This window comes from Dermochelys coriacea, chromosome 12 (assembly GCF_009764565.3).
Source record: "Dermochelys coriacea isolate rDerCor1 chromosome 12, rDerCor1.pri.v4, whole genome shotgun sequence".
Taxonomy (NCBI): Eukaryota; Metazoa; Chordata; order Testudines; family Dermochelyidae; genus Dermochelys; species Dermochelys coriacea.
The window spans coordinates 38,024,550-38,044,882 of record NC_050079.1 but is presented as its reverse complement, the minus strand read 5'-3'; the positions used below and the strand labels follow the sequence as shown (position 1 = coordinate 38,044,882).

General features: G+C 40.3%; 1 protein-coding gene across 2 annotated transcripts in view; it reads left to right on the top strand.

The window, feature by feature from the left end:
- The window catches only part of ZCCHC14 (zinc finger CCHC-type containing 14), a 97,042-nt gene that overhangs the window by 66,564 nt on the left and 10,145 nt on the right, over positions 1-20,333 (top strand). The window contains exons 3-9 of one of the 2 annotated variants that reach the window (XM_043494891.1): positions 5,325-5,398; positions 10,416-10,487; positions 10,686-10,795; positions 13,050-13,144; positions 13,238-13,292; positions 14,598-14,865; positions 16,778-16,869. In XM_043494891.1, the coding sequence (XP_043350826.1) occupies positions 5,325-5,398; positions 10,416-10,487; positions 10,686-10,795; positions 13,050-13,144; positions 13,238-13,292; positions 14,598-14,865; positions 16,778-16,869 (766 nt within the window). Of the gene's footprint in view, positions 1-5,321; positions 5,399-10,415; positions 10,488-10,685; positions 10,796-13,049; positions 13,145-13,237; positions 13,293-14,597; positions 14,866-16,777; positions 16,870-20,333 lie in introns of both variants that reach the window. The other variant, XM_038368332.2, reaches the window with a different exon arrangement.

Sequence of the window (20,333 nt, the reverse complement as noted above, 5' to 3'; positions counted from 1 at the left end):
CAGGGCATGCCTCAGTTTCAGGGATTCAAACCATGCAGCTCCTGTCTGAAGCGCTATGCCAAAGGGAGACCCACACGACTCCTACTTCAAGTGTTTGGGGGAAGCCCGTTAGACTGAGAAGTGCAAAATCTGAAGAGGCTTCCGCCCAAGGACTAAGAAGGAGAGGGACTTTAGGCTAAAATTGCTCTTCATGGAGTCGACCCTTCATCCCCAGCCAGCACAGGCAGTGTCCGACCCCAAGCTCAGCATTTCGGTGTGGAGTGCGCCGCCCGCAGTAAGATAGGCCGCAGTGCAGAGAAAGGACAGAGACCCTTGGCAGTGCTCCTCCCCAGCACCAAAGACCTTCTCCAGTGTTCAGAGTAGCAGCCGTGTTAGTCTGCATTCGCAAAAAGAAAAGGAGTACTTGTGGCACCTTAGAGACTAACAAATTTATTAGAGCATAAGCTTTCGTGAGCTACAGCTCACTTCATCGGATGCATCGGATGCATCCGATGAAGTGAGCTGTAGCTCACGAAAGCTTATGCTCTAATAAATTTGTTAGTCTCTAAGGTGCCACAAGTACTCCTTTTCTTCTCCAGTGTGAGTGCATAGCACTGCTCCCATTTGCCAGTGTCACACAAGAAGAAGACTGACCGAGGTTGCTTTCCCACTAGAGCAGCAGAGCAAGGAGGCACTAGTGGGCTGCGTCCCTCGCCGGGACACCCTGCTCCGACTCAGCTGGCACCACCCACTCCAGCCTCGCAGGTAGGTCTGTTGAGTCCTGTTCTCGTGGAATCTTGTGGAATCCCCAGTGTGGGAGTGTCAGTGGGAGGATGCAACAGCGGGCAGTCCTCAGCTGCTACAGCTTTAACTCCTAAATACATTGTCCAAATTAAAGAATCTGCTTCTGGCTGACTCTTGTTCGGAGTTTGCTGCCGTTCTTGAGGAAGGCAAGGTCATTGCGAGGACCTCCTTACTGGCCTCCCTGGATTCTGCAGACTTGGCAACCTGGACTATGTCAACAGCCATAGCTATGAGAAGGAGCTCATGGCTTCAGGCATCGGAACTTTCACACAAAGTTCAGCAGACAATTCGACTTGCCTTTCGACAGCTCGTGGCTTTTTTTGGAACAAACAGACTCTAAGCTCCACAGCCTTAAAGACTCATGGGCAACACTGAAGTCCCTGGGGCTTCATACACCCCCGCCCCCAGGAAATATTTTAAGCCACGGCCTACCCCTTGCTTCTACCCTAATCCTCTCCTCCCCCAAGACAGGACAATAGCGGGAAGCAAGGCAGGAGTAATAGATGCAGACCTTCTGAGCCCTCCTCTAACAAGGGTCAGGGTTCAGCGAGGCAGCCCTCAGCCTCCAAGCCAGACTTTTGAAGATGAGATGCACCAGTCCAGATCCTTCCCCTCCCTTCGTGAATCATCTATCCCATGCTACCATGCCTGGGTACAAATCACCTCAGACCAGTGGGTCTTGAGCATGGTAGAATTGGGATATTCTCTCCAATTCAGTTTCCTCCCCCCTTCCCACCCACCTTCGCCATCCCTCTTCAAGGACTCTTCTCACAAGCAACTTCTCATATAGGAGGTGCAAACGCTCCTACAACTCGGAGGGATAGAGGAGACTTCACTCCTCCGCCCTCCTCCCGCACCCTGACCCCAATTTTGTAAGCATCCATGGCCCACCATACCATTTCCACACTCAGATGTGGCCCTCAAGCGAAAACATTTGCCCACCCCTGCTCTAGAGGCTGATGAGCCCTTCTTCTGAGCCCCTAGCAACATGCTGTCTCCTCTACCTTTCCTGGAAAGTGGCATTCCTGGTGGCTATAACTTCAGCCAGGAGGGTGTCTGAGCTTAAGGCCTTGATGTCGCAGTCCCTTTATATTGTCTTTTATAAGGACAAGGTACAGTTGCAGCCACACAGGCTTTCCTCCCAAAGGTAGTTTCTCAATTCCACGCAAATCAGGACATGTTTCTTCCAGTGTTCTTCCCTAAGCTGCATGCTAGTAACCGGGAATGGGTGCCTCACTTCCTAGATGTCAGATAAGCATTAGCTTTTTGCATTGAGCAGACAATGCCATTTCAAAAATCAACACAGCTATTCACTGCAATTGCTGAGCGGATGAGGGGGCTCTCAGTGTCGTCCCAAAGGATCGCTTTATGGATCACGGCCTGTATCAGGATATGCTATGACCTAGCAAAGATACCTGCCCCAGCACTAACAGCGCACTCCATAAGAGTGCAGGCTTCCTCAGTAGCATGCCTGGCACAGGTCCCCATTTAGGACATCTGCAGGGCAGCGATGTGGTCATCAGTCCACACCTTTACCTCGCACTGTGCCATTACTCAGCAGGGCAGAGATGATTCCGCATTTGGCAGAGCGGTGCTACAGTTTGCGACTCGGTGAACTCCGACCTCTCCTTTTAGGGCTTGCTTGGGAGTCACCTACTTGGAATCATCATGAGCAAGCACTCGGAGAAGAAAAAATGGTTACCTACCTTCTGTGCACTGAACTGTATTGAATGCTCTAGAATAGATTGAATTTTACAGAATCCTACAAAGCTGCCAATATAGTAGAATCCACTTAATCACCTGCCTGATAAATGGCACACTTTTTTAATTGGGTTGGTTGCTAGGGATGTATTCAGTACAGTGCATTTAATTGATTCAGAACAGTGGATAAATGACATAACTGATTTATTTAACCAACACACCTGTCTTTGCACATAGCCTCGTCATGGTATGTTATGTAGGTGTTAGTTGGTATTGGCTAGAATAAGTTTCCCACTGTGCAGGCTTTTGTGTTTTTTCAGATTGCCTCCCTGTTATGTGGTGTTACCTTAAAATAAAAATATATTTTGTTGCTGTGCAATGTTTTTCGCTAAAGCAGTTTGTGAAATTAAGATGAATATATCTCAGGAAAAGGTACTGTGTTCTGCTGAGAACCCAGAGAGTCCTGATCCTGCTGCATGAGTTCCTCCACTGATTTCATTAGTGGGAACAGGATTGTATACTATACGATTTATATTGTTCTGTTAGATTTAGTCCTTTTTTTCCCATAACAAATTAAGATCCTTTAGCAGTAGCTGATCATGGCTTATCTTAAGTGGGAAAATGAGTTATGCTATTCACATTAGGAATTTTTTTCTACATACGATAGTTAGCATTTTATAGTCCTAGTATAAGCAGCGCAAGTTGTAGTTTTAACATGTTAGCTGCTTTAGGTGAAGAGAATTCATGGGAATACACATACATAGTTTTTGAATATGATCTTATGTCAATAACCCAACTAGTAAAATGTACACAACTATTTTATTTTACAGCCATGTACAGCCCTGTCTTGCTTGATTTACTCTAGCATTTGCTGATATCTCTAGAGATATTATCTGAATACTAAAAAAATTCAAGGAATGCAGAACAAAGCCAATACGGTAACACTTGGTTGAAGATTTGAAGACAACTGAGTAACAGTTGCCGAATCTAAATGGCTTCCCTTCCCTCTGTCAATCTGTGAAGATGTGTATATTGCAGAAATTTATGCCAGTCCTTGAACAAGTTTGTTCCTACTTTACCTTTATGCAGTTTTACCCAGAAAATGATGTTCCACTCAGTTAATGTTCATGTCTCTAAAGTTGCTTGCCAGTCATGATAAATCTCTGTGTGCATTTAATTCCTGTCCATGTTCAATCTACAGCAATTCTAACTATGCTTTAGAGTGAATTGAACTCCTTTTTAGTACATATATGGAGAGAAAAACATCTTAAAGCATTTGTATAGCTTCAAAGCAGTGTACAGCCAGCCACCCTTTGGGAGATGACTTATTTTTAATGTGCCACATCTTCCACCTCCAAACTAAGGTGTTGAGGGTGCAATACAGTGATAAAATACAATAAAAATAATTAAATTATGGTTTCAGAAAGGACAGGGGAAAATCTCTGAAAACGTTAAATTAAGATGGGCTCTAGAATAGGAAAAGGTAGTAAGTAATAAATATGGGGCAAACAGTAGCCACATTGAAAATGCATGGTAGGTTTTTGGTTTTTGTTTGGCCGTGAGGTGGGGGGAATTAAGTGGAGAAAGAATGGTTGAGAGTGGGGGGGGGTGGAAGAGACGGGACGTACCACAACTTAAACTGGTATCACAAAGGCATGGTCATCTGACCTATGAAACAATTGTGGGATTCCTAAAAAGCATGCGACTAAAGATGAGTAAGGACAAGGTTGGAGAAGGAGGAAGGTTCTAAAATAGCCAGGATCTAGACCAGGGTGGGCAAACCTTCTGGCCTGAGGGCCACATCTATATGGTGCGCCATGAATGCTCACAAAATTGGGGTTGGGGTGTGGGAGGGGGTGAGGGTTCTGGTTGGGGGTGAGGCTCTGGGGCTCAGGCCAGAAATGAGTTCAGGGTGTAGGAGGGGGCTCTGGGGTGGGGTATGGAGGGCTGAGGGCTCCAGCTGGAGGGTACGGTCTCTGGGGTGGGGCTGGGAATGAGGAGTTTGGGGTGTAGGAGGGGGCTCTGGGCTGGGTTCGGAGGGCGGGAGTGGGATCAGGGCTAGGGCACAGTTGAACTAGGGGGTTTTTTTGTGCAGCTGATGAGCTAAGTAAGGCTTCCATGAAGATAATGTAGCCAAAAATCTGAAGTGCAGGATTGTCTTTTGTGGTAATGTATCATAGGGGATGGTGGCAGCAATGCCAGTAAAGTTGCCTAACATCTTCCACTACTAGACCCTATTTTCAATTGCTTAAATCTTTTTCAAATTCTAACTGTTCAGGCTGAAATGTTCCCACTGTAACTGAAATCAAATGGGAACTGTGCTTGGAACATATAAAGTACTATAAAAATGCTAACCACTCTGAAAAAAGTCAGGCACCTAATATTAGTGGACATGTTTGACAATTTTCCCCTTAATCTCTCTGTGCCTCAATTTCCATCTGCAAAATGGGGATGATAATATCTCCTTTCCTCACAGGGGTGTTGTGAAGGTAAACTCATTAGTGTTTGTGAAGAACTCGATACTATGGTTTTAAGTGCCATAGAAAGACCATGAGCAAATAAAGAATTCTGTATTCAGTGCAGGGTTTGGAAGGTGTGCAGTAACTAAGTCATGTGGATACACGTTGAGTGATGAAAACTGAAAGAAATATTAAACAGCTACCCATTCAATGATCACCATTCCTCCTGTGCACTGAATGAGGCAAATTTATTTTTGTATATACCTGTAATACTGCCATGCTTCACTCTCAAAACAAATGTTGGTGCTAGATAAGAATAACTAGTTTTCTTGGTGTTTGGGGACTTCCTTCTTATTCTTCTCATTTCTTTACTTTTAGTAGTGAGTGTTGAAAAAGTGGAAGTAAAGGGATTGGCACACAAGAAGAATGAAAGAAATGTTGAATATTCCTTTGAGGTAAGTTTTGAGGATTTGTTTTTTTAATGGGGTGAGAGAAAAAAAGAAAATACTTAAAACATGAATGTGAAAGTTTGGAACAATTAAGGAACATTCAGGCCAAACAGACAGATCTCAAAAAATAGTCGTCAGTGGGGAATCATCATTGAATGGGAGTGTTTCTAGTGGGGTTCCACAGAGATCAGTACTAGGCTATAAAACATGAACTCCCAGTGTGATGCTGTGGCCAAAAGGGCTAATGCAATCATGGGATGTATGAAAAGGAAAGTAGTGAGTGAGAGTAGAGAGGATTTTTACCTCTGTATATGGCATTGGTGAGACTGATACTGGAATATTGTGTACAATTCTGTTGGCTGCATTTTTAAAGGGATGTTGAAAAATTGGAGAGAGCACAGAAAAAAGCTACAAAAATGATTTGAGGACTGGAGAAAATGCCTTATAGTGCGAGACTTACTCAAACTGTTTAACTTATTAAAAAAGAAGATTGAGAGGTGACTTGATTACAGTGTATAAATACCTTCACAGGGAGAAAATACCAGGTATTAAAGGTTTCAGAGTAGCAGCCGTGTTAGTCTGTATTCGCAAAAAGAAAAGGAGTACTTGTGGCATCTTGAGACTAACAAATTTATTTGAGCATAAGCTTTCGTGAGCTACAGTTCACTTCATCGGATGCACGAAAGCTTATGCTCAAATAAATTTGTTAATCTCTAAGGTGCTACAAGTACTCCTTTTCTTTTTTCAGGTATTAAAGGGCTCTGTAATCTACCCAGAAAGGCATAACAAGAACCAACGGCTGGAAGCTGAAATCAGACATATTCAAATTAGAAATTAGACACAAATTTTTAACATTGAGGATAATTACTCACTGGAACAAAACCACCAAGGGAAGTGGTGGATTCTCCATCTCTTGATGTCTTCAAACCAAGACAGAAAGCCTTTCCGGAAGATATACTTTAGCCAAATACAAGTAATGCTTTAGTCTAACACAGGTTTTGGGGCTCAATATAGGAGTAACTAAGTAAAATATGATGTCCGGTGATATACAAGAGTAGTGCTCAAGTCATTAAAAAAATAAAAGAAGTGCTGGAACGTTCCAGAATGACCCAGAAGCAGAAGTGGAGGAGGAAAAGGCACCATCTCCTCACACTGTCACCTCCACCCCTTCTGCTTCAGGCCTGTTCCGGAAAGAGAGATGACAGCTCAGTAAGCTGGGCAGGTTACTGAGCTGCCATCTCTCATTCCAGAGTGGAAAACTGAGTCAGAAATACTGGAATGCCATTCCAGAGCATTCCTGCATGACTTGAGCACCGACAGGAGGTCAGACAAGATGATCTTATGGTTCCTTCTGGCCTTAAAGTCTATGAATCTGTGAACGTCTAGATTTAATTTATTTTTGTCTTAATTCTGGTATGCCTGAGACCCCTCGGGTGTGACGCACGAAAAGCAGAATTTGGTCAACCAAAGCCACATGGAGTCAGTTGCAGCTGCCTCATTCAAAGCTGCACAGCCAATGGCAGATAGGGTGTGGCAAAGCTTCATTCTGCTGTGACCCATTGGCTTACATAGCAGATTGTGGGAAGGTTGTTGCAGGAGGCAGTGAAGTAGCGCATGCAGCTCTCTCCACTCATGTAAAATTTCCTTGAACCTGGGGAATTCTCTGGCTAGTTTAATGCCACTTTACATTGTTCATGTTGTACAAAAAGAATGTACACTTTACATTCTTTAGCAGACTGAAGAATCTGGCCTTAGTTAATTTAGCTTCAGAATACCCTTGAGAGACATGTATTATTCCTATTTCACAGGTGAGGAAACTAAGACACAAATAAGTGACTTGCCCAGAGTCACATAGGCATCTGTGGCAGAGCCAGGAATAAAATCCAGCTCTCTTGATTCCCAGTCCTGTACGCTAATTACAAGAATATTGTTCCTTAAATCGGTGGTGAATACTTAACTTCAGTTTTCTGTATGGTTTAGTCACCAAAGTGCAATCTGTTTTCTTTTGCAAACAGCTATACAGATGCTTGAGACTGCATTAAAGTTAAATTTTTACTTTATGATTATTTGTGCTGTGTTTTAATGACAATAAGGCCTTATCTACACTGAAAAATAAAATATTTCACCACTGCACTACCACTAGTCCTAGCAACAGTGGGAACTTCAAAATAGATAAGGTGTTAATGGTTTCTGGAATTTTTATCATTATGCCATCTAGACCTGCCTTCTCTGAACAGGGATAGACAACAACATTTATCTGCCTTAAATCTTGCATTGGGGGAGCTGCAGTGATGGTAGTGCAGTAGTGAGAAATTTAAAGAAAAAGCTCAGTGTTAGACCCCACCTCAGACAACCCTCCTAGAAAGAACTTAGGTGATAAAATTCCATGGTGGAATGTGAAGTTTGAAACCAAGATGAGCTCAGGAAGTTTTGGTAGTAGTGTCCAATCTTTCTCTTGCCCTTCTTCTGGGGGGTTCTATGGAACAGGAATGTTATATTTGCTCCATAGGATTCAGCAAATGAAGCCTTCCAGAATTGCACCACTTGTTGTCCACATGTTGCCATGTAAACCAAGTTCGGACAATTGTATACTTGACAAGGGCTTTAAAAAAAAAAGTAAGTTCTGATGTAAATGCAGACCCTTATGGTATTGAGCAATATAGAGACATCTTCCATTACTTGGTGGTTCAGAAGGTAATACTGCCAGTGTCAGTGTCTGACACAAGCTGATCATGCTGCTGTCTTTATATGATAGATTTAACATCCATTATCAGGTTGTTGGTTTTTTGCCATACTCTTATTTAATTGAAATTCAGCAGCCTGTTTTCTTGAGTATTTTCATTCCTCTGTTTAGTTTTTTCCTCACTGCCTTTTTAGATTTGTGACCTTATTTTATAATCAAAGAAATATCCTGAGTGTTGTATTAAGATTTCAAGAACACACATCAGTCATATTGGATGAGAGAGAAGCATTTTGCCACACCTCGTCTCAAGCACTGGAAACTGGGCTTGGTTTGTGGCACATATCCGCTCAGAATTACGCCATAAACTCAGAGATATTTTGGACAGTGCTAATTGATATTACATGAGGTTTCAAAATAAAACTTGGTTTTTCAAAGTGACACTACCAACTTGATCTTTTTGATAGAGTACCCTTTAAACAATATCCTGAATTTTTAAAATTCCTTAATTTTTGTGTGTGTGTGTGTGTGTGTGAGAGAGAGAGAGAGAGAGAGAGAGAGAGAGAGAAATGTATTGAGGATAGGCCCCAAAATGCCAACACACATGCTTGCGCCCACAACTCCTCACCATCCCATTCCTCTGTGTCTGCTGCTGCTACTACCAGTAACAACAGCTGCACATCTAAAACTGAGAACACCCTCTTGGAGAGGCTGGGGAAAGTGTGTGTGTCAGATGCCATGCTAGACTATCAACAAAATTGTGATACTGACTACACACAGAGTGTTGTCAAACACACAACATAAACAAACAATAAAACATACACCGTTTTCACTCTGCAATTTCAGTGATAATAATTCAGATAATAGATACAAAATTTCCAAATGAAACTATAATTTCAAGTTGATGCTCTGTAACTGTCTGAAAGGACAGGGTACAGTTTAACTAACCCAATAAATTGAGGTTCTCGGGGTTAAAAACTCTTCAAATATGCTACTTAGATGCAATGGGGAAAAGAAGCAAGGCTGACTAAGCAATTTGGTGTGATGAGAATTACTTGTCATGGATTTGGAAATCATTTAATTGTTTTGTAAATGCTGAGAACTATAATATGTTATCAAAACATAAAATGGTCTGCCAGATGTTAATTATTGTTATTGCAGAACCGGGGCCGGGGGGGGGATATATCTCCTTTCATATTTTGTGAAACTGCTCATGAACCCTGAAAGAAAATTGGTAATGTAGCATGAGATGAATGGGGAAGGGAGGGAGAGGAGAAGACATTTTGTAGAAGTAGAAACTCCTTGGGTTTTCTTTCTTGGGTTTGGTGTAGCAACTGTAGAAAGAGGAAATTCCTCAATTATGTAATGTATTTTACTCTCCACTCACTAGTGTTTTGGAAGAATCCTGATGGCTGGAAAAACCTTGTATGTTTTCAGTTGTCATTGAAACTAGTGTTGTGGAAAAATCACTTCCTGCTTTTAAAAAACATAATCACAGGCTTTTCCCATACATTACTGTTGAAAATTCAGATGCATTCCAAACACTTGACCTCAGGTATTTTCAGTCTAAGGATCTTTAGGATCAGCAATGCTAGCCAGCCTTTTCTGATATTCTTTCTGCCAAGATATTCTTAGTTTTGGCTCATTTAAACCAGTCAGCCACGAACCAATGAATGTCTATGTAATAGTGGTTAAAAAAAAAAAGTTGTAGGGACTTGTTATAGAAAAGCAGGTAGGAAGAGAAGTTAATCTCTTTGCTTTTCTAGAACATACACAAGGTGCTGTCTAAAGTGTGTAGATAGAAGAATAACTGCAGGTTTCAGTGTTAAGCCTCTGCTATTTTATATGGGACGTTTTCCTCAGATCCTCAACTTTGCATTACATATGGAATTGATTGATTGCAAATGAGCAGTGTAACATGCTGTGGTGTGTTGTTCAGATTCTACAAACCAGCTGTTTCAGTTAACAATGGGAGGAAAATATTTCTCCAGTCAGTGTTTCTCCCATTTGGTGTTAAAATTTGCTATAGTTGGCAAGGCTCTATAAAATGTAAAGTACATTTTAAGAACTCTGAATAGTCTTAGCTATAATGGCAATTAGCAGGAGTCAAACCGTGCGAGAAAGGTGGGCAGCCATCTTCAAAATAAAAATAGTGAGCCGAGGGACTGTAACTGTGTTTGAACAAAAATTTTGATCGTGTTTATGCCAAACATACAGAAGGTCCGAGCCTTTATGCACATAATGGGTGAAATAAACATTGCTGTTTATTGAGTCCAGGTTTCTTAGAGCTAACCATAGAGTTGTGTGCTTAGTTACTAAATCAAACACTTTTCATTTCTTAAGGTCGTGTGGTCTGATTCTTCAGTGATATTGGTAACCAAATCTTCTACTGAAGTGACTGAATTTATTTCAAAGGTAAAGGACTCTAAAATACTTTACTTTGTCCCTATATGTGATTTTGTTCAATCATATCTGAGAAGCGCCCTAAGATAGTATGAATAGATTGAACTCCATAAATGTGTAACTCATGAACTATTTCAGGTTCCTCAAATGATAAGTAACAAGCTGCCTTTTCACCTCTTTTTTCCAATTTATAATATCCTCTTCCTTTAGCTATCTCAGCTGTACCCAGAAGAAAACTTGGAGAAATTCATTCCTTGCCTAGCTGGTCCAGATTCATTTTACCTAGAAAGGAACCATATGGACCTGGAATCGGATGTTAGGTACGCTTCTGAAAGCTAATTTTTACTTGCCGCTTGGCTTCCTTGTCCTAGTGGGGGTCGGAAGGGGAAGAATCAGGAAATAGAAACATCTTGTGTATATTTTAAACTACTTTCAAGAACTTTGAGCCTGATCCTACAAACATAGTTGCTTGTAATTCCACTCATTTCAATGTACAAGAGTTTTGATAGACTTGGACCATATGTGTAGAAATCAACATGGTCACATTGCACTATGTTACACTTTCCGAAGAAGTAAAAATCCTGGGGCTCCTTGGTAGAAGCAAATAATGGATTACGGCCTTAAGGTGGAAAAAGTTCCTTGAAAAAGTGATCACATTTAGATCATTTCCAGTACAAAGTGAGTTAAGAGTGAAGTTTTAAGCTTGTTCAATATGTAATTTACATAGAGGCCTCACTTGGGTTAATCACTTGTAAGAAGTAGTAGGAAAAAAAAATGAAATTGTCAGCATTTTTCAAGATTGTGTTTTAGTTATATAGCCTTTTGTGATATTCACACAAGATCTTTTCTTGCAAATGGGAGTTTTGCCTGAGTAAGATCTGTAAAATTGGTCTGGGCCCTTAATGGAGAAACATAGCCAGAACTAGGAAAAATACAAAAAAAATGGTTTTCTGGGTAATAGTCCTCATTTATGTGAGGATGTCTTTTAAACACTTTCTCAGGGCATTATGCTGTTCCTCACAGTTAACAGTGAATGAAGTTGTTTTGATGTTACCATTACTTTAAAGTAGAATAAGCAGCTATGCTCATGTAAAATGGTTCACTTGTGTCCACTTGGTCAATGGTGTCTGTAGAGCTAAACTATTTTCTAAGTCTCTTTATGATTTGTCCTTACACCCCACTTGCAGTGGCATATAAATCCTATTAATAAAACCGTGTTAATATATGGTTTTAAAAAGGCTCTTCCCAGCATGATTCACTTGGCCATTGTGGACCAATCATAATAGTTTAAAACTATCTACCGGTAATGTGGAACACCATCAAGCAAAATGATGTGAGCAAGCACGTGGTTTGATTGGTTTATTTCAAAGTGCTAAAAGAGTTCTAAAGCAGAATTTAAGTTAAGGGTCGAGAAGGACCAGCTGACTTTTTTAGATATCTGTCTCCTCTGAATACTAAGTGTTATTGGAAAACATACTAATTAACATGTTAGTATGCTTGCCAAACACCTTGTTTTCCTAGTCAGGACAGACCATTTTTTCCCCATTACTGTTGTTGGTGGAACGGCACTGGTGGATACCATTTTGCCAGAGTAAAGGCAACAATTGTATGCTTAGATTGTAACAATAAATAATGTTAATATTTAAATAATCCCTTTTAGGCTTCATATCTTTGTCACTGCTATTGTTTAGTTGGCAAAAGTTTTCTACAAGTCTAGGTTAACAGGCAGCAGAGTCTCTTTACAAAGCAAAGGTTGTATCCTCACAACAGAGAAAGATAGATGTTTATTTTTAAAAAGCTAAATACGTTACAAAATAAAGACCCCCAGATTGTGGTGTTTTCATTTTTCATATTAGGGACTTACTCGTGTCTCTGTTGATGTAAACTATGAAAATGAACTGTGAACTTTCAAGATGGAAACTGTATATAGAAGTAACTTTTGACTCAATGTCTTTTTAGACATTACAAATATGAAGATGCAGTCAAAACATTTCCCCCTGTTTTCCCTTACTTTTCAACAATTTTTTTAGTTCTTTCAAAATATGCAGCTGATTTGTCAGGTGAAAACCAAACAAATTTTTTTGCTTTGTAAGAAAAACTCTGGTAATGCACATTAGTATAATGTATGTTTTATACATTACAAAGTTCAAGAAGATTGCCATTTTTAGTTTCCAAGAAGAGGAATGAGCTTAGCAGAAAACATGTGACACCAGTTTTACAGCCTTTTTTACTATATCGTCAGGCACAATGCCTGCTGTTCATTTGAAAGCTTAGCGGGAACAATAGTAGACAGCTATTGTTTATGGGCTTTAGTTTCACAATTTTTAGAGGCAATTTTTAAGTTTATCCCGTACACTCTGTCTTGTAATTGTTCTCTGTTCCAACCTCTTGCATTCATAAGTCTGTAATCAACTTTGAATGTAAACTATTAACCAAAATAGAGACAGTATAAAGGAATAGCACGACTTCAACAGGCATAAAAAAATAAAGATAAATGCAAATTTCAGTCTTGATTTCAATGTTGATATCATGGTCAATTGCAAAACAAACATAATTTTGTAAATTAACTTTTAGGTTTTTGGCATCCTTACCTTCCCATGTGCTGAAAAATGACCATGTCAAGAAATTCTTCAGCACTTCATCTTCTTCCCAGCAACTTCAGAGTTCAAGTGAGTTTAAGTAAACAGTTTAAAATGCGCTTATTATTGACATAAATCTAGTAAACTGATGCCAGTCAAAACTTTTTTAATCTCCCTGTTTAGGTCCTGGCAACCCCTCTCTCTATAAAGTAGTTACTACGCTGGGTGCATCTGGAAGGTGAGATACCTGACTTCTGTCCAATGTAGAGTTGTAAAATTCTTTCACTTAAGTAGTTATCTGCATGCCCTTGTTCAAGAGAGGGTTTTTTTATATATGCAGTGTTGTTATATGCACTTGGGGGTGCATGCTCACCTGTATTCATCTGTGGAACTCTCAGCGCAGTGAACTCTGAAAGCTATGGTTTCACTGACTTTGTCTACACTGAAGATTTTAGGAAATGTTAGCATTGGTGTGCAGCTCTACTCATGCTTGCAGAGGTGGGAGCTCTAGCATAGACAAGAAACTGGCATTTTTTGTGTGGTGTTTTTACCTGCCCTGAGCAAAATTGCTGAGAATGATAAAACTGTGACAATCAGTTTACATCAGTACTCCTACTGTTGTTAGAACCAGCTGACCCACAATGGTGGAAGAATTCCCTGTGATTATTGCTTATTATATTAATCATACTTGTCTCACTGTTCATCGCACTGCCCCACCTGTAGCTTGTATCCATTTGTTGTTGTTCGCCCTCTGCTTTCATGATGAGCTCTTTGGGGCAGGGAGCATCTTTTCTTTATATGTGTGTGTATTATATCTAGCACAATGGGGCCCTGATCCCTGATTGGGGTCTCATCAGCAGTACCAGAATACAAGTAGTAAATAATAATAATCCTCATGCAGCCATAATTACACAGGCTTGGTCTTCTCTAATATCACCTAGGTTTTGTTAGAGGCTCATCATAGTGTTTCCTCCATACTTCAGTTGAGTGTCTCCCTTTAAGGGGTCAGTGTTTTTCAAATTGTGAATCTGGCTTTCCTGAGGGAGGATACTGACCTCTTCCAATAGAGGCTCAAGGCAGCTGTGAGAAGAGAAGAAAAGACATATTCCGGCCTTTTTGCTTAGGATTTGACAAATCCAGAAATTGAGTAATGAATACTTCACAGTTGAGAGGTGATTTTTGTTTCTAGAAGTGGAAAGACCAAGGGGGGAAATAATGGTAACTGAATAGATTCTCTCACTCCACATGTATAAAAACCATTTCACAATGGATTTTTTTTTTATATATTGCATTGATGGGGAAATCTATGCCAGTGTTGGAATCTCAACTTTAATATTAGACAACCTGTACTGTTTCCATTGTATAAGCAGTGTAGGATTTTAAAACTATAAATCAGTAACTTATAAAATAAGCAGTGTGTTGGATCCCTGAAACCTTGTCCTCTATTTTATTGGTGAATGGGTGTGTGTGTATGATCATACTGACTGAACTCTGCATGGCAGTAATTCGGTATGCTAAATCAAATTATTTTTCTATTTTGCAGACCTATATGTGGAGTAGCTGGTATTCAGTCTTCACAGAATCATGTACAGCACTCAGCTGTTTCTTCAGTTGCAATCCCCCACTGCTCTCATTCAGGGAGTACAGGCTCATCATTAGCCTACCGCTCCCAAATGGACACCTCTTCACCCATGTTGTCTTCCAGTTCACAGACACCCCAGACCCAGGAGCAAAATGGGATTTTAGACTGGCTCAGGAAACTGCGGTTGCACAAGTATTATCCTGTCTTCAAACAACTCACAATGGAGAAGGTAAAGTGGTGGGCTAAATAGGAGAAAGGAATCTGTTGTTTAAATAAGCCGTATATTCTCTAGCATGTGTAGAAAAGCGAAATGGCAAAATAGGCTAATATATACATTTAGACTGGCTGATATTTTTGGCTAGAGCTGGGCAAACTATTTGTAGGAATACTTTATTTGATTAAATGGCTTCCTGTTTTTGTGTATGAACTATCCAGAGACTTACTTTAAATATTTCCTAGTTTGTTCAGAATTCTCGACGTCTGACATATTACGAACCCCCTTTGCTCTTCCTGTTCACTATTCATCCTTTGATGTGCAATAAGTCATCTAAGTCATATTTTATTCTCTTTCTTGATTGATTTTTTCCCTCTTCTTTGTAAAAGCCTTGGTTATCCAAATGCATGTCAAGATTCACTTCTGAAGTGAGCTTCTGTGTGGGTAAACATGTGCATGAGTGTTGGATATTTTCATTTTCCACAAACGTTGTGAACAAAAATCACTTGCATTGCATGAATATTTGCATAAAAAGTGTCATGAATGCCATTGAAGTACACTGGCTTCAATCAGATGAATGTAAGTACTTCTTATAATATGCAGCTCTATCTGTAATATACATGTTGTAAAATTAAACTCCTCCTCTTATTATATTTGAACTTTGAGTGCCCTCTGGTGGATTAAATATTTACTCTGATTCTTTTAAGTCATGGCTCTGAATTGCAGTGATTTTTTCAGCACTGCAGCATGGCTTGAAAGGTATTATTTTAAGAGGATGGCCTAAGGCCACAGTTTTCTAATTTGATTTTCCTCATTCAGAGAGGAAAAATATATATAGTCATTTTTCCTTTTCCTGACAAAATTGTGCATATTTTAATGTTTGACTTTTTTTTTTTCAAACAACTGCTGTGCTTATATTGGTATGTATATTCTGTTGAAAAATATTCACAGCATCTTTGCAACTAGGTTGACCCATGCAACAAAACTGAACTCTACTCTAAATGTGATAGCTAAATGATTTCTGTGTTAAATGACACATTCAGAGAAAATAAATTACATTTTAACTTCTGATAACCAACTGGTATACTCTGGGTTGAGTCAGCTGAAATAAAGCAGCAGTAATCAGAATGACTTTTTCAGCAGTAGATCTTTATCAGTGTAAGTCAAAAACAATTTATCATAAACAAAACAAACAGAACCAAAAGAATCCCCAACCTACAATTCACTCATCTCTCACCACCTTGCCACCGGCATCATTCCACTTCTGACATTACAGCAGCCCTCCTTGTGTGCTGGGAAGTAGTTAATGGCCCTGCATTCTGCTACAGTCTTACCCCCATTGAGCTAGTCCTCGTGCTATGTACATTAAATATTCATTGGAGGGAGGAGTGGTAGAAATTTGCAACCTTAATCTGCCCCATGCAACTTGTTCTTCCCAAAATTTGTCAAATATTTCTTGCACCAAATTGACTAACCCCAAAATTACCTGTTTCCTATATGCTATGTCATTCCTATAGTTGCCAGATAATTATTAGATACCTTGGGGAGAAGTCTCAACATGGGAGGGGTTTTTTAGGGAACCAGAACTTAAAACTTTATTTATGATACAAAATTGCCTTTCAGTGTGCACACAGACTATGTTGTCTTTACTGTGAATTATCAATCTGGGCAAATATTTTAACAGTATATTTGTAATTAATCTAAAAAACTCTTTGGAATATCCAAGTCCACCATTTTTATAATGCCCTAAATCTTTAGTTTAAAATTGGAATAAAACTTATTAAAATTCACATATATGTTTAAAACAAGAGTCTTCAAGGTGCTTCTCAGAATTGGAAGTCACTGAGAATACAGTAGCGTCATTTGAAATGTATGTATCCATATATTGCACACTGTAAAATCAGCTCCATATTTCCTCCTATAAAAGTTTCTGAGCCTTACTGAAGAAGATCTGAATAAGTTTGAATCCCTCACCATGGGAGCAAAGAAAAAACTCAAGACCCAGCTGGAATTGGAAAAGTAAGTATGTGTGTTGTGGGGAGTGGTGTGTAGTCTGTCTGGCTTCTTCAGTTTGTAAAATATGGTTAGATGGCACTAGAATTGTATAAACTCCTGAATTTAATCCCAGTTTTACTCTGGGTTTTGCTCTGAGGACAGAGCAAATTGTTAAACCTTCTAGGCTTTCCCTATGTGTAAATCTGGATCATACTTCTTTTTCATAGGGGTATGGAGACTTAATTAGTTTGAAAAGCACTTTGAAAATGTGGGTTATTTATATTTAGTACTTATTGTTTTATTATTGATTATTCAAGGCCGATAAGATAAGCACATAAGAATTGGTGAACTCAACTTCAAAGGGACACTGTTAACTTACCCCATAAAGTAAACAAATTTCTTGAACTATGCTACTAATTACTCCTTAAATTATTAACATTGGAAAAATTTTAAAAATCCACATTACTTTTCACTATTTGTGCTCTTCCTGTGTTTGTTTTCTAATTTATCTCAGGTTGGACAAGAAAAGTCACTTTCAATTTTAAGTTTTCAGAACTGCAGTATTTGAATCCCAGACATTGTAGGATAGATGTGTAAACTTCAAGAAGGCCAAGTTCCATTTTAAATTGTAACCTGGAGCATAAATTTAGGATTACCTACTCCCCTCAGTTCATCATGGAATAGCAACTCATGTCAGTGGGATATTTGCATCAAGATCAAAGGTGGCATATGCCCTGTATATAGTAACTAAACTCCTACTTGTCTTCAATATTATTAAGGTTGAATTCAGCATCACTCAGTGGCAAAACATTCTCACCATTAGCAACAATGCTCTTTCTGTCCTCTGTTTCTCTCCTTTCCATATCCTCCTCCTCTTTTTTACTTTCCTCCTTTCTTTTCTCTGCATTTTATTCCATGAAGCAACTTCCAAACCCCTTCATCCCTTTGCTTCACTTTCACTTGGTTCCCATCCTATCTGATGAGATGACCTGTAAATAAAAGCTGATGTCATGGAGCTTTGGGATTGCCCCCCAAACCAGATTAATACAGAAGTGAGGGGGGTTCACATTTGTGCATCATTCATCTGTGCTCTCTGCAGAGTCAGGCAAACAACACTGCGTTGGTTATAGTTGCTTTGCATTTAAAAGGTTAACTCTGTGGAATCCAGATATGCGGAATGGGCCACATAAATGCACCTAGCTGACAATGTATTTGATATCTCTGCTGCAAGGAAATATTTATTTTAAACCTGTTCCAGTGTTTAGGTTCACACACCACAGTCCCCTCCCAACATTTTTATTAGTTGAAGGCCTTGTCTACACTACAAACTTTGGTTGACACAAGTTACATTGGCGTGCAGCCGCTGAAGCTTGTATGCCCCTTGAGCATACTTGGTTGTTTGCATTGGCGCTGCGCATACATGCCAGGAGTGCTTGTGTCGATGCAAAGTGCAGTGCACCATGGGTAGATATCCCAGTGCGCCACCACTCTCCAGCTCAAAGCCTGTTGGGAACTTTTCGCAATATGTTGTGGGGTAGAAATGAGTCGTGCAGGGATCTCTGGGAATGAGGGGTTAAATTCTCAACATGCAGCTCTCTCCACCCCATAATTCCATCCATATCCCATCATTTTCATGACTTTTTAAAAAAAAATCCCACAAACCTGCTCAGCACTTCTCAGAGTCCACCGTCTCTGACAGATGCATGGAGCCCGCAGAGCTCTGTGCTATTCTCATGGACGCCACAAGTACAGGACGCATGATTCTCCTGTATCTGCACACTCGCAAGAAGTACCGCAACAATGGAGGACATCAGGATTTCTTTGAGGACAGTTTGCTGAGACATTGCAAAAAACAATCCAAGGTTGTTGTTGGCATTCATGGAGCAGCTTCAGATGGTGGAGCACAGCTTTTGGATCCAAGAAACAAGCACTGAATGGTGGATCACATTGTAATGCAGGTTTAAGACGATGAGAAGTGGCTGCAGAACTTTTGGATGCAAAAGACCAAATTCTTGGATCTGTGTGCTGAGCTCACCCCAGCGCTCCAGCACAGGGATACCAGAATCGCACAAAACTGAGTGACGGGGCAACAAAAAGGCAGATGAAATTCAGTGTTGATAAATGCAAAGTAATGCACATTGGAACACACTAGCTTTACATTTGAAAGGGCAGCTCTGTAGAATCCCAATATGCCAAGTGGGCCACATAAATGCATCTAGCTAACCATATATTTGAGGTCTCTGCTGTGGGGAAATGTTTGTTTTAAACCTGTTTTAGTGTTTTTTGAAAACGTCCACTCAATACGTAGTAGTCAAAAAAGCTAACAATGCTAGGAACCATTAGAAAACAGAGAGATGATAAGATAAAAAATACCATAATGCCACTATATAAATCCATGCTATGCCCATACCTTGAATACTGCATGCAGCTCTGGTTGCCCCACCTCAAAAAAGATATATTAGAATTGGAAAAGATACAAAGAAGGGCAACAAAAATGATTGGGGTATGGAACATCTTCTGTGTGAAGAGAATGGGATTGTTCATCTTGGACAAGTGATGACTAAGGGAGGATATATAAATCATGACTGGTATAGAGAAAGTGAATAAGGAAGTGTTATTTACCGCTTCACATAACACAAGAACCAGAGGTCCCTTCCCCTTCATTGGACTCCTCCAGGCTTGGCTGGCAGGACTGGTTAGATGTGGTGGAGTCTCAAACAGGTTCTGGCTTGTGGCATTGCTGCCTCCCCCCACCACATCTCCCCCCCTTCTCCTCCTCCCTGTTCACAGTGGAGGTGTCTGTTTTGGGCTCCTCTGAGGTATCCATAGGGGTTTGCAGGGTGTTGGTGGGGTCTCCGCCAAGTATGGCATGTAGCTCATAAAAGCAGAAGGTCTGTGGCTCAGCACCAGATAATTTGTTGGCCTCTCTGATGTTGTGGTATACCAGCCACAGTTCCTTTGCTTTCATGCGGCATTGCTGCTGATCTCTGTTGTACCCCTTTGCTTGTGTCCCCTGTGCCATCTATTTGTAAATGACCATGTTTCTATAGCTCGTCCGTAGCTGTGCTGTCTAATCCAGGCAGAAGTGCTTCTAGGGTGTGGAGCCAGCATGGTCTATTGGGCAGTTGTATACAACAAGGGAGAGCAGCTAAGGTGGGCAATCAGGAAAAGGCATTTCAGAAATATGCAGAGGGTTTTAAAATGGGGAGGCTTTTGTCATTTATAGTTGTGACCAAAGCAGTCACTGTTTCAGGGAATGGGGCACTGTGAGACAGCTGATGGAGGACTGTTTAGGTTTACAAAGGTTGTGCAGTGTCTGCACTCACACTGCATCAACCTTAGTAGGTCGACTGTGGCTCCACGCTGCTCAGGGAGGTGGTGTTACTCATTGCCATAACAGGGCGCTTATGTTGGCCAGAGACACATTTGAGTCTTGACTCATGCACAATGAGGCATTTGATGCACAGGGACATACATCAACCTAACTT